Consider the following 16,321-nt stretch of genomic DNA (forward strand, 5'->3'; position numbering starts at 1 on the left):
ATATGTATTTTTTTTTTTTGATTTGGATCTTTTCAATTTCAACTTGAAATAGTTTAGTTAAAAAAATCGGATAAAAACATTATACATACATAATATTAATAATTACAGCATTGTTTTAGTTTTATAAACTCGTTAATGTTATTAGAAATTTCAGATAATGCACATCTAATTTCATTCTCAACGTCATTTGTCTTTCTATGTTTTGATCGATAAAAGTGCAGAAATGCTAGTTTCACATAAATATATCGATGGCAATTGTTCTAATACCTTCAACTCTTCAAAGCCAATAAGTGGGAAAACTTTTCAATATATCAACCAATCTTTTCGATTTTAACTAATTCTATATCAAATCAAGCACAAGAGTTACATTTTAATTATTTCTTCCTGGAATATATCAAGTATTTCATCAACAGACATAATAAACAAATTTTGAAGTTAATTATTATAAATCAAATCAAAGATTATTAAGCAAAGATGGCCCCCTGCTCTATATAATAAAGCTTGTAAAATGAGAAAATACAATTGGATTTTTGCAACAATCTTGGGATTTAAATAAACTTTTACAGTCCTGCATATTTTTAATGTTTAGCCGTAATAAAACCGTTCCCAAGCTACAGAATTATTTCCAAAATAAAAAGTTTCTAAACCACTGTGTCCTGTTTAGTAAATTTCTGTGTGATCAAATTTTTGAATAAAACAACTGGAATTAGATACGCTATCCTTGTCTGCCATTAAAAGCATTAAAGCATTTTTCATGTTACAACTTTTGTTGTGATCTGTGACGTGAGCCAAAAATAAGAATAAAAAAAACTTTGCTTTGATTACACCAAACAAGTAAACAGTTGCGCCAGATACAAAAAGAAAAAAAAACTTTTTAATAAACAAAAGTCAAGTCATAAAGTAGTTCATGAAAAGGCAATAATTTGTGTCTGGGCTCAAGCCGAAAAACCACAGTGCCCAACAACAATAAATCGTCGAATGTAAGGGAGGTTTTTGTTCCGATACAGTTTTCCCACAGCAATAATTGCCAGGGTGCGTGGTGTTAAAACACACACACTTTCATTCATGAACAAAAGCATTTAAACAAGTAAAAAATCTGTTCAAAATCGAATAAGGAACTTATGGTTTATTAAATGAAGGGTGAACGAACACAAATGCAACTTTGGTTTGTGCCTGCAGAGATTTGTGTAGTTTATTTTCTGTTTATTTGTCTGTCTGTCTGTTGGTTTTTCTTTGTTTTTGTAGCTTAAAATCCGTATAATGTTTGGTTTGGGAATATAGTGAACCTGTTGTGTATAGAATTTGAGATAAATAACCAGCATAATAATACATATTGCCATTTGATTTGTTTGTCATAGAATTATTAGATGATTATAATGATGAGCACAATGATTATGACACTGTTATTCTATAACAGTGTTTGTGGTATTTTTTTTTGGGGTGGAGTGTTAATGTTTTTACTTTTGTAAAAAAAAAACGCTCGTTATACAGACAACATTAATTGTACATTATGAAAATATTAAATTAAACACCTGTCATTATTGGTCTAATAAACAGAGTAAACGAATGAACAAAAATCGATATTTGAAATTGTTAAAAGTATTTTTATGTTAATCTCAGATTAATGAAAAAATATTGAACCATTTAAATGGCAATTTTAATTAAAAACTAAAATAAACTGTCTTAAATTTTAACAAAAAATTACATATTTTCTTTTTTTTAAATTTCGTCACTTAAACTCCACCTCCGTCGGCAATGACAATGACAGTGGCTTTAAATGGTTAAATATTATTGAGAGGGCGTATTAAATTGAAACAAAACTGTCAACAACAATATTCAAACACATTAACAGCAAGAGTTCACTTGGTTTTTTTTATCTCCAGATTTTTTTGTCGTTTGCAGTTGCTGCTGCTTTTTGTCGTAAAATAGGATTTAAAGGATAACATAAAATAAATCGCTTGCCAGTAAAGGCTTTATATTTGCCAGTATATGTGCACACATACATTTACGAAAAAAAATTCACGTCGCTCCGACCATTTTTATGTTGCAAATAAACATAAAAAATCCTTGGAAAATGAAAAGATATTGGCCAAAAAGCGATTTTCATAAACCACTCAATAAAATCTTTTAGTTAGTTTCCTCTTTACAATTTTTTTTTCTTTCTCGGTCTCCATTTCAAACACTTGCAGGAGAAACATTTGGTTGGCGTTTAGCACTTGTTAAAATCATAAAGTTTATTGACAATTTCAGACACAAGAACAGAAAAATAACAAAGAAATAATAATAATAATGTGGCTGCATATAAAATGGCTTAATCTAATAGTGAGTTAAGTAATATAAAAAAATACATTCATACATACATACACAAATTCGTACAGACAACATCATCAAATTGAGTTCTTACTAAATGGAAGCCTTTGCAATTGATATTTGATTGGTTCATGTTTTTCATCAAATTATGTAAAGAATTCGTAATCAAAGGGGAAAAAATTGCAAATAACAAACGAAATGTAGCTCTTCAAATATTCAATATTTGCTTTCAACATTTTGAACATGCCGCCCACCTCTCTACCACGACCATTCACTCCGGCAGCATAAACAAAAATATCATTTTGATTTTTATTACAATTTCAATTGATTATTGTCATAATGTACGTTTTATGACTTTTATTATTGTTCTCCAATAAAACGAACCAAATGGAACAAAAACTGATGTAACAAAAAACTAATAGAAACTTTATTGAAATTGTCAACATCAATATGAAAATCAACTCTCGTTGAGTCGAGTTGTACGAATTGCGAATATTGATTGCAGATATGTACACTTATTAACCACTTCCGCAACAGTTTTCATAGAAAAACTAATAATTGTTTTGTTCTGTGCATATTTGAATTACAAGGAGGATTTATTAAATTTGTATGTATTTTTATTTGTTTCTCCTATTGGAGTTCAAAAAAAAAAAACACAATTATGTACATACACACTAGAGCAACGGGTTTCATTGGGAGTCCGTAACAACAATTCGACGGGGTAAGTGTAAGGGTAAAAATAAATAAAACTTGAAGTGAATATGAATATACATACATAGGTAGTTTGCAATCGAGTTTTATTAATTTTGTGTTATTAGAAAGACAATCAGGTATGGATTAAGACTCTGATATGTTATTTGTTTTGAATGCATTTTTTATTAAATATAGTAAATCTAGGTTATATCGAAGATTGTCAGTGGATATTTCGCCATTAAGAATATTTTTCTTTATATTTCGTTTTTTTCGGCATATTTTACCCATAAACCACTTTAGTTAGAGCATGTTTCCGGTTTCCCTGGTTATTACGAACTTATTTTGAAGTTCCGTAATTTAAACAAGTAAGAGTGCTATATTCGGCTATGCCGAATCTTATATACCCTTCACCTTTGTTGTGGATGCATTATTATTTTTTATAATTAGTATATAGGTATGTATGTACATTGCCCACTTTCAGCGTACAGCATCCTAAATTTATCAAGAACACAAAAAACAACAACAACGCCAAACGAAACAAAACACCAAAAGAAAAAACAAAATACGCAAGGCAATGAAACCAACACACATCCAAACACACGTTTAATTGTATAAAAAACAACAACAACGCCAAAAGAAACAAAATACGCAAAGCATGCATATTCAAACATACGATTTGTTGATTTTTTTTCAAAAAAACCAACACACAACCAAACAAACGTTTAGTTGTATAAAAAACAACAACAACGCCAAAAGAAACAAAAAACAAACAAAAAACCAAATACACAAAGCATGCACATCCAAAAACATACGTTTTGTTGCTTTTTTGTCAAAAAAACCAACACACAACCAAACAAACGTTTAGTTGTATAAAAAACAACAACAACGCCAAAAGAAACAAAAAACAAACAAAAAACCAAATACACAAAGCTTGCACACCCAAGCATACGTTTTGTTGTTTTTTTGTCAAAGCATGCAATACATTGTGTTTTTTGATGAAATTTTCAGAGGTTGTCTCGGATTTTTGCTCATATCTCCGTTATTTATGGACGGATTTTGCTGATTTTAAATAGCAAAATTCTCGAAAGTATGTCTGACAGAATTGTTGAAGATTTGGATCCCGGAGATATCTGGGGCCTTCAGAAAATTGATTTCAACAGACAGACAGACAGACAGACGGACAGACAGACAGACAGACAGACAGACGGACATGGCTTAATCGACTCCGCTATCTATAAGGATCCAGAATATATATACTTTATAGGGTCGGAAATGAAAAATGTAGAAATTACAAACGGAATGACAAACTTATATATACCCTTCTCACGAAGCTGAAGGGTATAAAAAGGGTTAATTTTCCGTCCAAAAATCAACTATAACATATTAGTTCTACATCGCATGTAACAGAGTTAGCTATAATCAATTTTACAGTAAAGTTAACAGTTATAGAATGGTTTGGACTAAGTGTTCAGTTTTAGAATGTAAGTAGCATTATAATTTATCAACACTCTGTTTTACTTATAAGTTCAAATACGAATGAAAAAAACAATATCGAATACTTTTTTAATTGAGTAAAAAAATATTGAATTTTTTCAAAATTACATATCCTGACTTATCAACGAAAACTTATTTAACCCTCTAACCGGCCAATTTTATTTCGAGGTAAAAAAATATACCAGGTTACTGTTTGAAAAAAATAAATAAATACGTTGAAATAAAAACAAACAAAAGACAAGTGCACGTTCTTTATCACAATAAGTAAATTGTTTGTCTCATTACACATATTTACCGTTATAACGGGAAAAATAAGCAAATAAAGCAGCATTACATACATTTAACATACCCCGCCTAAAGGCAGCCTTGCCAGTTAGAGAGTTAAAACTTGCTAAAATTTAATACAAAACCGATCAATCTCTATAATCGTCAGATATCGCATATATCAACCATAAAATAATTTCATGTACGTTGATGTTAAGTCATAGAATTACAACCCCCATTATTTTAATACTTCCTATCGCTGACGGCCTCATTTGTACTGCTTTCTATTTGTTATTAACAGGGAAACCAAAATATGCAAATGCATGGTTTTGCATATTTTACCCTTAAATACATATTTTTGCATATATTTGTTTAAAGAGCATATTTATGTCATATTTTGCGTTTTTAGAGCATATTTTACTGTTTAATAGCATATTTTGACTTTAGCAAAAACAAATTTTGCCTTACTTATTTTTCGCTGTTGTGTTACAGGTTTTTACTTCCTTTGTTTAAAATTCAAAATTGAAAAATAGATGGCTTTTCACCAAAAAAAAAAAAAATTAAAATACAGAAATTTTTTTTTTTTAAATTTAAAATAACAATTCGAAAAAATGTTTTATCCAAAAAATGAAAAAACTGAAAAAAATGTTCACCTAAAAAAAAAAAATTTTTTTTTCCAAAAAATTAAAATTGAAAAAAAAAATTTTGTTCACCTAAAAATATTTAAATTTTTTATTTTGAAGTATAATTAGGTGAAGGGTATATAAGATTCGGCACAGCCGAATATAGCTCTCTTACTTGTTTTAATATAAAATAAGCACTATTTTAATAATAGCTCCATCTAAATATTAAATTTTAGTTTTAATTCAAACTTAACCGTTCTAAGTGTTAAAGAAATATTGTCTTTTAAATTTGCTCCTGTAACATCAGTTGATGTCGAAAGAACATTTTCTATGTATAAAAATGTTTTCAGATCCAATAGACAACGATTTTTATTTGAAAATTTAAGTAAATTTTTTTTGGTTAAAAATTATGTAAAAGTTTGTTTTTTTAAGAGCATATTTTTTAAATTTTAAGAGCATATTTTAAAGTTTTTACTGCATATTTAAAGCGCCTAAAACGCTTTTTTTAGAGCATATTTCCGGTTTCCCTGGTTATTAAGAATTTCATGTAAGTCTACTTTTCTGTATCATCAGAGAAAACATGTGAACATCAAAGTGATATATTTTACAAGATTTTATGTTATTTGAATTTATTTTCAAAAACTTAACATGAATATCTGACTATTTTTTATAACTTTAGCAGCCACAGCGAACTACAAGTATCTAGTATATAGCTAGTGTAAGGTTTTCAATTGGCATACAAATAATTGATTATAAAATGGTTTAAAATACTGTTGCATACTTGTAATTACTTCTTTGTCCTGAGTCATAAATCTACTTTTACATAAAATAAAAATAAGAGACAATGTTGATATTTTTTTTAATTTTAAAATTTTTTAGATTTCAATGAACTCAAAATTATCCTACAGTAACAGTAGTTAAGCTGAAAGGGCATTTTGTGGGTAACGGTAGCTTAGCAGTAACTAAAAGATCACTTGGTTGTTTAAAGATCACTTTGAACAACCAATATACGGTTTTACACTCTTTATCTGAGAAGCTTTTTTGAATGGACAATTCATATGATGTAAAATCTTTATATATTTCAAAGAGTTGTTTAGATTTTATACATATACTGTTATTATATGAGTATTGTATGTATTAATTAAATTTAAATTAAAAATCGTAAATGAGTATTATTATGTTTTTCTATAAAATTTGTGATACAATTTTTAAAGAGATTTAAATGTTTAATATTTAAATTTTATTACCTTTTTCTTTAATATACATAGCTTTCTCTGTTGAAATGCGAAATCATTACTCATGACGACCCATGATTGCTTTTTCATGTCCTTTTAAACTTTACTGACTTGTTTTGGTTTTTAGATATATTTTTATTTATTTTATTGTTCTTCATTTTGTTGGTTTTTGTTGGGTTTTCTTTTTTGTTTTGCTTCTTGCCAGCTCATCATTTTCATCATTAATGCATGAGGGAGAAATCTGAAAAAAAAAGAAAAAGTATCTGTTACAGTCAAAATAATAATAATACAATAACAACACAAATAAGTATTAGTCAAAATAATAAAAAAACAAATATTTTGTATGCACATTCATACATACATACATATGTATGTTGTTGAATTAGGGTGACTCTTACACATGAGATACAATCCAGTTTGAATATTTTAAATTTGATATAGTATTTGAACAGCTCTAATCCACAAGCACCATAATGTTAACAGTTGTCTAACAGTTTTAGGAATACGTACTCGTAAATATGTAAATAAAACAAACATTTAATCAGTAGCAACGAATTTCAGTTCTCCTGCTGATGTTACCTCTAGAATAAACGTTCAGAGGTACTATCTTTACCGATGTAACAAATTTAGTAGAGTCCGACCGAATATTCGGTTTTGGTTTCGGATTAGGTTAAACATAGTTTGTAATAAAATTTTAAATAATTTATGTTTTTCTTAAGCTGGGTTTCCGCATACACCGTAATCGGCGCCGATAACGAAAACTGAAAAACGTTGGTGTTCGCCATCGTCTCGTTTCTGAATTGTTTTCGTTTCAGTTGGGTGCGTTGCGGCATAAAACAGAAACGAAATAATTTTTTAATTTTGGATGTCGCACATTAAATATAATTTCATTATTTTTGACAAAATCTATTATTTTTTCCTCTTCCAATAAAGAAAATTTATTTTTTTTATTCATTTTGATTTTCTTTAAATGAAAATATAATTAAAATAATTTCGTTCCTACAGCACCGAAAACAACCTACTTGAAGTTGTTTTCGTTCCGGCCCCAAATGACAGGTTATTCGTTACTGATCAGTGCCGTTTCGTTCCGAACGAAAAAAACGATTCGATTTCGGTGCCGATTACGGTGTATGCGGAAACGTAGCTTAATTATACACAATTCACCCTCTCAAAACCTTCGCATTGAATACGCACCACAAAATATATGATGTAAAGCTGAATTATTAATCAGGACCAACTAATAAAGTAAATATATCACATGGTGTATTTCCGAACTGGCCTAGTTTTATACCCACTTTTACTTAGCACACATTTTATATATATACTGAGTTATAATATATCTGATACATTTTTCTTTGGTGTACAATAGGCATTTCTTGTATATACAGTGGTGGCCACCAATTTAAGACAAATACTTGAATTTTTTTCATCAACTGAATTTTAAGTGCGATAGAGCCAAAATAAAAGGACATCTAAGGGTATGAAATTTATTATTAATGTTTCTAGTTTCTGAAAAATGTTTGGAAAAATCGGTAAAACATATATGGACAAAGATATGTGGAAATGCGTTGCCCCACCTCAGCGAACATCCGCTGTTAATAACATGATATGAGCGAAACTAATGGAACTAAAAATACGAAATTTGATCCGAATATTTTATAATAACAAAAATATAATGATATAAATGTGAGAAAATATGTTTATTTAAAAAAAATTTTTTTTGGTCAAGTTGTAGAAAAAATTTATGTGTTCGTGGTGAATATGTATGAATTGACACAGTCGAATAAAACACACTTGTGTGTTAAAACAGTCCTCATGCATACATATTTGTGGAAATATTTGAAAAAATAATTGACAATCACGTGGAATTTAGCAAACAATTTTTGTCTTAAATTCCTGGCCACCACTGTAGGTGCAAAATAGTGAAAAATATTAATCTTTGGAATACAGTTAGAAACCAAAAAATACTGTAATTAGCCATTTCGGAAATACAATTGTAAACGGCGTATTTATTTTTCTCAACAAAATATGATTAAACCTAATGAAATTGGCAATACAACTGGTACGACAATGGCTTAATTTGCGGCTGTAATAGAAAATACATATGAACATTCCTAATTGTCACAAACCGATTGAAAAACTAAATACATTCGTTTTAATTCATCGGTTGTGGTTATGAAAAATTAAACATAATTGAGGAGACTGAAAAAGGCGCGCACATATTATAATACGATAACCTTGTAAAGTTTTTTTTTGGTTTATTTTTTTGTTTGGTTTTTTTTTTGTTTGTTTTCAAACACCCTTAAAAGAAGACAGCGGCACATTAAAAAAACGATAATTTAATGTTTTGTGAAACCACCTCATTTAACGCCTATTTATACATATGTATGTATGTCTGTACGAGACTGGAGCGTGATGATGTTAAGGATGGAAATGAATATAGAAAAAGCAACAACAATAATTTTTAATGTTATGGCAATTTATGACTGCTTTGAACGCCTTAAATAAGGCTATGATTTTTTGGTGTGTATATGTTTCGTATTTCTTAAACGGAAATTCACACCTAAAAGCGTGCATGCAAATCACGTTTTTATGACTTTTTGTAAAATCGATTTACTTTAATAATTTTGTTAAACAAAACATCAAAATATTTCATGTAACTTTAAGTGTCCTGTTTAAAATTGTATCCACTAATTTAAAAAAAAAAAACAAAAACCTAAATCTGAACTAGTAATATTCCTTTAAATCGGTTTATTTTAGGTCTAAAAGAAGAAAAGCAAAAATAAAACTTTTCTTATACAAACAAGCCAAGGTCATTTTGTAGCATACATGCACCACCAACAAATCATTTACGACCCTTAAAATGAATTCCATACATATCAAAGTTAAATATTGTGGCATTGTCATTTAGTTCTCTTGTTTTTGTTTTCAATAAAATGTTTTCGTTAATGCACTGTAAGGTTATTTTAACCTGTAAATAGTTAGACAGGGATTGTAAATAAAATACGAATGTAATGTCTGTCTATGTAACACACAAAAGACAGCCAGTGTAGCACTCAAATATATAGACAGAGAGACAGGCAAAAAAAGGCAGGCAGCCAGCCAGCCAACTGGCACATATCGAGTCTCTGTTATAATTTAACAAGTGAGATGATAAATACCCGTGGGACCATCATCAACAGAGTACAAGTAAAGTTACTTAAACCAAATATTTAGTTTTTTTTGTTAATGTGAACTTTTTATTTCTTTACGAAACGATGCTAACGGGCGTATTGGTGTACATTTTTTGAAAAGTAGTATCTTAGTACTTTTTTGGAAAAATTTTTAGAAAAAGTAGTATTTTTAATACTATTTTTAAAAGAGGAGTATTTTTAATATTTTTTTTGAAAAAGTAGAATTTTTATTACTTTTTTTTAAAAATAGTAGTACATACATTTTAGTACTTTTTTAGAAAAAGTGTATTTTAAGTTTTTTTTTAAAAAAGTTGTATTTTTAGTAAATTTTTTTAAAAGGTAGTATATTTAGTACTTTTTTTAAAAAGTAGTATATTTAGTACTTTTTATTAAAAAGTAGTATTTTTTTTTAAAAAAAGTAGTATTTTTAGTTTTTTTTAGAAAGTAGTATTTTTAGTATTTTTTTAAAAAAGTAGTATTATTTGAACTTTCTAAAATAAAGTAGTATTTTTAACATTTTTTTGAAAAAGTAGTATTTTTTAGTACTTTTTAAAAAAAGTAGTATTTTTAGTACTTTTTTAAAAAAGTAGTATTTTTAGTACTACTACATAGAGAGAGAGGAAAACAAGTATTTTCATTATTATTCTATTTGCTTTATAACAAAAATTCAGTTAATAATTGTCCTTATTTGCTCTTCAAAGGTTTGCAAACTAGAGGTGTTTAACTTTTACACCCTGTATCTCACCTTGTATTCTAACGTTATCTTATGATCAGCCATATTTCCCATCAAAAATCGATTTTTGAGTAAAAACTTAATATCACTTGTATCTTCGTTAATATGCATTCATGTGCAAGTTTCGTGAGGGAGACAAAGTCATTTAAATTTTTAAGTTATTTTTAGTATTTTCTTTCTTAATAACTATCTCAAAAGTTTGACGTCCTGAATTTTTTTTAAATTTTTTTCATGAAGATAGATGACATAAGATAACAAGCCCATATACATATGTTTCACATCATGTATTTACAAATAACTTGTAAACTAGTATGTATGTATATCAATCTATTATAATGGGTATTTCTTTAAACTATATTCCGTATCTATTTCATGGAAATTAGATATCTCAAAAACCCTTTTTTCCCAATATTTAGTAAGCGTTTATAAATGTGACTTCAACTTATTTTTAAAAAAAATACATGTTTTTTAAATTCCTTATTGAGAATCGTGCACATGTAGCCTGAATTGTTAGTCGCATAGAACGGAAGGAGAGATGAAAAAATTACTCTCTTTTCTCACAAACAAAATACATGCAATACATTCTCATGAATTAGGTTTTTGACAACAGACTTAGGTTTTTGGCTTTCAGTTACTTATCTAGTTGTTGTCTATGGTTAGTCGTTTCTTTATATGTCAAATATGTATTTGTTAAATATGTCCAAACAATAACTTCCTTTGACATACATACATATGTATGCATACATAAGTGTATAAATATGGAATGCTTTTTAACGTGTGTTGACAAACGCTTATTTCTAAAATGAAAGAAGACATTCGGTAAAACAAACAATATGCAAAACCATTTTCAGATGAATCTACTTCTCACATTAAAAAATAACTCACGACAGCAATTATTTCAACATTTCCTCTACAACAAAAAGAAAAAACCTTTTTAAAATATACCTTGTAACTGTCAGAGTTCTAAACAATAAACAATCTGACACATTTCGTAAAATACAAGCCAGTCAGCATTCAAAACCCCCAACACTCAATCAATGTCCTTTCTATACATCACACACACACATTCTAATACTACATATAGTTTCTCGTATCGCCTTCATAAATCTTAAAGTCTAATTTGTATGTAGTAGAAATAACAGAAACAAACCTCAATTATCGATAGAAATTTGACTACAGGTAAAACAAAAACATACAGATATACTACATATCTGCAGTTGTGTGCAAATAATTTTACAAATATGGTTGTAAGAAAACATATACATACTGTATGAATTGCTGTTATTCCAGATATCTGTCGGTCTATGTAGCTGAATGAACATGTGTATGTGTGCTGTTGAGACCATTAAATTTACAATACATGAAAACATGTTTTATCAAGTCGCCACACAAACACAACAACTAAATATTGCATACTTTTAAGGTTTGAATTTACAAGATAAATACTATGTAGATATCCTGAAACATAAATACATACATACATATATGTATGTATGTACTTATGTATTTATATACCAAATGTTATTGTACTGTAGTAGTAACGGTAATTGATCTTGTACAAAATCATGTTTCAGCATGTTTCATTAATGAGTCTTATTATTAAATTCAAACAGGAAGTAGGAAAGGAGAGGGAATGAGATACCTACCTATAACTTAGAGATTTAACTATTAGAATACGTATACATTTTCGAATTGTTAATATTGTTTGTTTCTTTTTTTCAGGTTTGGTTTCAAAATCGCCGCGCCAAATGGAAGAAACGCAAGAAGACCACTAATGTATTCCGTACTCCAGGTGCTTTACTGCCCTCACATGGTTTGCCACCATTCGGCGCCAATATCACAAATATTGCCATGGGAGAGGGATTATGTGGCACAGGCATGTTTGGCGGTGATCGTTGGAGTGTCGGTGTCAATCCTATGACAGCAGGTATGTAAATGTTTTATTTATTTTAGAAAACTCTTTAATATAATGGTGTGGTATTTTTCTTTCTAACTTTCTTTACTTCTTTTATGACCATTTCTCTTTGTTACTCTCAATAATACTAACAAAAAATCGAACAATTTAAAAAAACAAGGTTTTGGTCAACTAAATCAATCTTCTTCGCTTTCAAGTTCATTGAATAGTGGTTTAAATTCTGGTATTAATTTAGGTTCCGCTATGGGTGCTGGTAGTTATCAACATTATGGATTAAATGCTTTAGGTACGTTAAACAAAAAAACTTAAACAATTGATTTACTAACATTAGATTTATTAAAACGTTAAGTTTTGAATTAATTTTTGTAATCCAGTTTTCCTTCTTTTAAATTTAATTGTCTTTACAAATTCTTTATGATTTTTAATATCTGTATTTGTAATTAATACTCGCACATGAATAAAAATATTATGAAGAGTGTGATATTTAAATATTGTTGTTATTAGTTCATCACGTGTGTAGAAACGAAAATTTCCAAAAAAAATTCCATAGCACAAACGCGTCATACATATTTTTGCAACAAAAGTTGATGAAAATTTAAATAAAAAAAAGTGTGACAAAATATTTTCAACTGTTTAACCCTATTTCTGCGCAAAATTATATATTTAACCAAGTGCTTTATACTTTAAGATTATAATTTATAATCAGAATGTCTATCACCTACTTAGGACTTGAAAATAAAATAATTTAGATAAAACACATTTCCATAAATATTCAATTCCGTAGTTACTACATATTCACATGTATTTTGTTTTATTTGTTAATTTACAAATGCAAAGTAATTCATAAATTTCACTTTCATTAGATATGAAATTCTGTTAATAGCACATAATATTTTTGAAAAGATATTACATAGTTACATATTAGAATGCGAAATCACACAAAATGTTTACTTAGAGTGAATTTGTCATTTAAAAAATATGACTTTTTGCTGAAGGGTTTATTTTGAAACAACAGCGACAGCAAAGGGTTAAACAACACAGAAGATAGCATTTATTAACACACATGTTCGAATCACGACTTTTGTTTTTCAATCATAAAAATGAATTTTGAATAAAAAAAACTTAAAAAATTATAACAATATGTTTGGTCATTTTTTATTTATTGCTATCAATATTTGCGTTGACAATTATCATTCTGGTGTGGAAAGAGTTTAAATTGTTCATTAGCATGCCGAAATAAAATTAAATAAAAAAGATGTTAATTAAAAATTCGGAGACAAAAATTTCAAAATAAAATTATTTGTAGTTGTTTTTCTTTTCATAACGCGTATTTTTGTTGTATTATAATCTACATTACTGTTTTTCCAGGCGATTCAATGATGTATCAGCATAGTGTTGGTGGTGTTGGTTGCGGAGGCAATGGTTCACCAACAGCCACTACACCACCGAATATGAATTCATGTTCTTCGGTCACACCGCCACTAACAAATCAACCGAATCCTAGTCAAAATGAACTCAATGGTGATATGGTGAGTTTCAATGCAAACATTTAGCACATCCACAAACCCTAATGTGGTTGATGTACTCGATAAGAAAAATTTAACCCTTATTTTTTACTTTCTCTTTGCACATACAACAGAGTGCACAACCTCATCATCAACAGCAACCTCCACCGTCACAACAAACCCCTCAACAGCAGCAACAGCAAAATCACCAACAAACACAAAATCACCATCAACCACCACCACAACAACAGCAGCAGCAGCAACCACAGCACTCTGACTCCAATGCAAGTAACAATAATCAAGCCCATCAGCAGCAGCAGCAGCAACAACAGCAGCAGCAACAGCTTTTGCCGCATTGTCATCAGTCCATGCAATCGCCCACAGATGGCTCTAATGAGGACGACGTATGGCGTGGACACAGCATAGCTGCCTTGCGGCGGAGAGCCTCAGAACTGAATGCCACAACGGGAATACCATCGTACTTACATCATGCCGCTGCTGCTCACAACAGTTACGAACACCACAATTCGGTCTACTGAAATTTGTTGAAAAGCTTTGAAAGCTTTTCTGACTATGGATTTCCACAACAAGATTTTTGAATAAACTGTATGATAAAAGTTGGTCACATAAAATGGTTACAATAGAAAAGCTTTCAAAGCTTTATGAAAGTCCTAAGGATGTGCAATACATATATAATAGTAAAAAAATATATGTTTGCACCTTTCAAGTGGTTCTAAATTCAATTTATTTTGCATGTTTAAAGCTTTTCCTATTTGTTTCGCCTAAGTTTATAACTAACTATAAATTAATGTTTATCTGTACAATAATTCAAATTAATTTAACAGCTTTTTGCAAAAATATTTGATATTCCTTTGAAACCTAAAGGGCTTGTTTATTTGTGTATTTCAACAATTCTATATACACTTTTTATTAAATTTTTTGTTACGAGATTTTTCAATTGTTCATTTTTGTTTTATTCAATACAGTTTTAGTTTTTTTTAAAGTAATTCTATTTATTAACTACACCTTAATTTCCTGCACATAATTTTTAAAATTCTCTTTAGTGAAAAATAATTTATTGAACAAAAGATTTGTTGGAATTTTTTAGAAAATGTTAAACCAAAAATTTATTTTACAATGAAACCGATTCTAATATACTGACATTTTAACTATTATTTATTTGCAATTAATGAGACATACATACATACATAAATATGCAGCAATTCTATGGTACATATTTTTTGCATGAAATTTTAGAAACAGAAAAACAAATTTTTAACTAAATAAAATAATTTCATTTAGTATATATGTTGTTTATTTAGAATGTCATCAAATTGGCTATAAGTTGGCTGAAAATTTTTCTACACTATTCTCTTTAATTTGTTAGCTATCAAAATTTAAAAGATAATATTTATTTTCTGAATTTCAAAGAGAATTTAAAATTCATTACAAATTTTGACTAATTATTAAGTTACAAACGTTCGGGAACTACATTTTCTAAACTATAAATGTTTATTTTATATATTTCACTTTTATTACCCGCTCAATTAAATCGATAAATTCAAAATTGATTCTTTCGAATGTTCTCACAACCTTAAAGATTTCAAACTGTATTGAACTGAGCTAAGTACTAATTTAATTTGTTTTCTTCGTTTTTATTTGTTAATTTTATATTTCCAATATGTTTTCAGTTTTAGTTAAAAATAAAAAAAAAACATAAAATAAATTATGTAAATAATAAAACAATAAGTATAAAATTAAAAACTATTTCAAAATAATATTTAAAAATGCAATACAAGACTATAAAAACGAATAAAACAATGTATACGAAAACATTTAATGAATTAATTATAAGTAAAATTTAAATAATAAAATAATAACATTTAATTATAACAAATTAATAAGTTTAAACATATACTGAACTTAAAACATAAACTAAAATTATACGAGTTTACAAAAACAAAGAAATAACTTAATAAAATTAAATGTTTAGCAATTAAAAAAAAATAATTTTTTCCAAATTATAAACTATAAATAACAATTATACATACGTACATACATGCATAAAGATATTTATATACACAACATAACTATTATAATAATAAAAACAAAATAATATACATACATATATTTAAATTAATTAAGAGTGCTGTATCTATCTACATATATATAAATAAATAGATACAATTTAACTGACAGACAGACAGACAGACAGAAGAACCATAACAAAATAAGTATCAACAGAAAATCACACTGACAAAAAATTTAATTAAATTCATATGTATACGAAATTGAAATTAACTACAAGTATTATTTTTAAAATTTATATTATTAAATTTTTGTATTTTGTTGTATTTCAAAATGTTTTCCTTTTTA

At 28.1% G+C, this 16,321-nt stretch overlaps 2 protein-coding genes across 4 annotated transcripts in view; one reads left to right on the plus strand and one right to left on the minus strand.

Annotated features, from left to right (window-relative positions):
* The window catches only part of otp (orthopedia), a 51,520-nt gene extending 36,645 nt beyond the window's left edge, over nucleotides 1–14,875 (plus strand). Inside the window, exons 5-8 of one of the 2 annotated variants that reach the window (XM_065510930.1) lie at nucleotides 12,248–12,452; nucleotides 12,601–12,726; nucleotides 13,809–13,969; nucleotides 14,080–14,875. In XM_065510930.1, coding sequence (XP_065367002.1) covers nucleotides 12,248–12,452; nucleotides 12,601–12,726; nucleotides 13,809–13,969; nucleotides 14,080–14,484 — 897 coding nt within the window. In that variant the 3' untranslated portion in view covers nucleotides 14,485–14,875. The remainder of the gene's footprint in view (nucleotides 1–12,247; nucleotides 12,453–12,600; nucleotides 12,727–13,808; nucleotides 13,970–14,079) is intronic. The other variant, XM_065510931.1, reaches the window with a different exon arrangement.
* Nucleotides 1–16,321, minus strand: part of Ipk1 (Inositol phosphate kinase 1) — a 239,513-nt gene that overhangs the window by 68,787 nt on the left and 154,405 nt on the right. Inside the window, exon 13 of one of the 2 annotated variants that reach the window (XM_065510928.1) lies at nucleotides 6,638–6,860. The exons of the other annotated variant lie outside the window; for it this stretch is intronic. The gene's annotated coding sequence lies outside the window, so the exon portion shown is untranslated. Of the gene's footprint in view, nucleotides 1–6,637; nucleotides 6,861–16,321 lie in introns of those variants that run through there. 2 annotated transcript variants of the gene reach the window in all.

This window comes from Calliphora vicina, chromosome 5 (genome assembly GCF_958450345.1).
Source record: "Calliphora vicina chromosome 5, idCalVici1.1, whole genome shotgun sequence".
In the NCBI taxonomy this organism is placed as follows: domain Eukaryota; kingdom Metazoa; phylum Arthropoda; class Insecta; order Diptera; family Calliphoridae; genus Calliphora; species Calliphora vicina.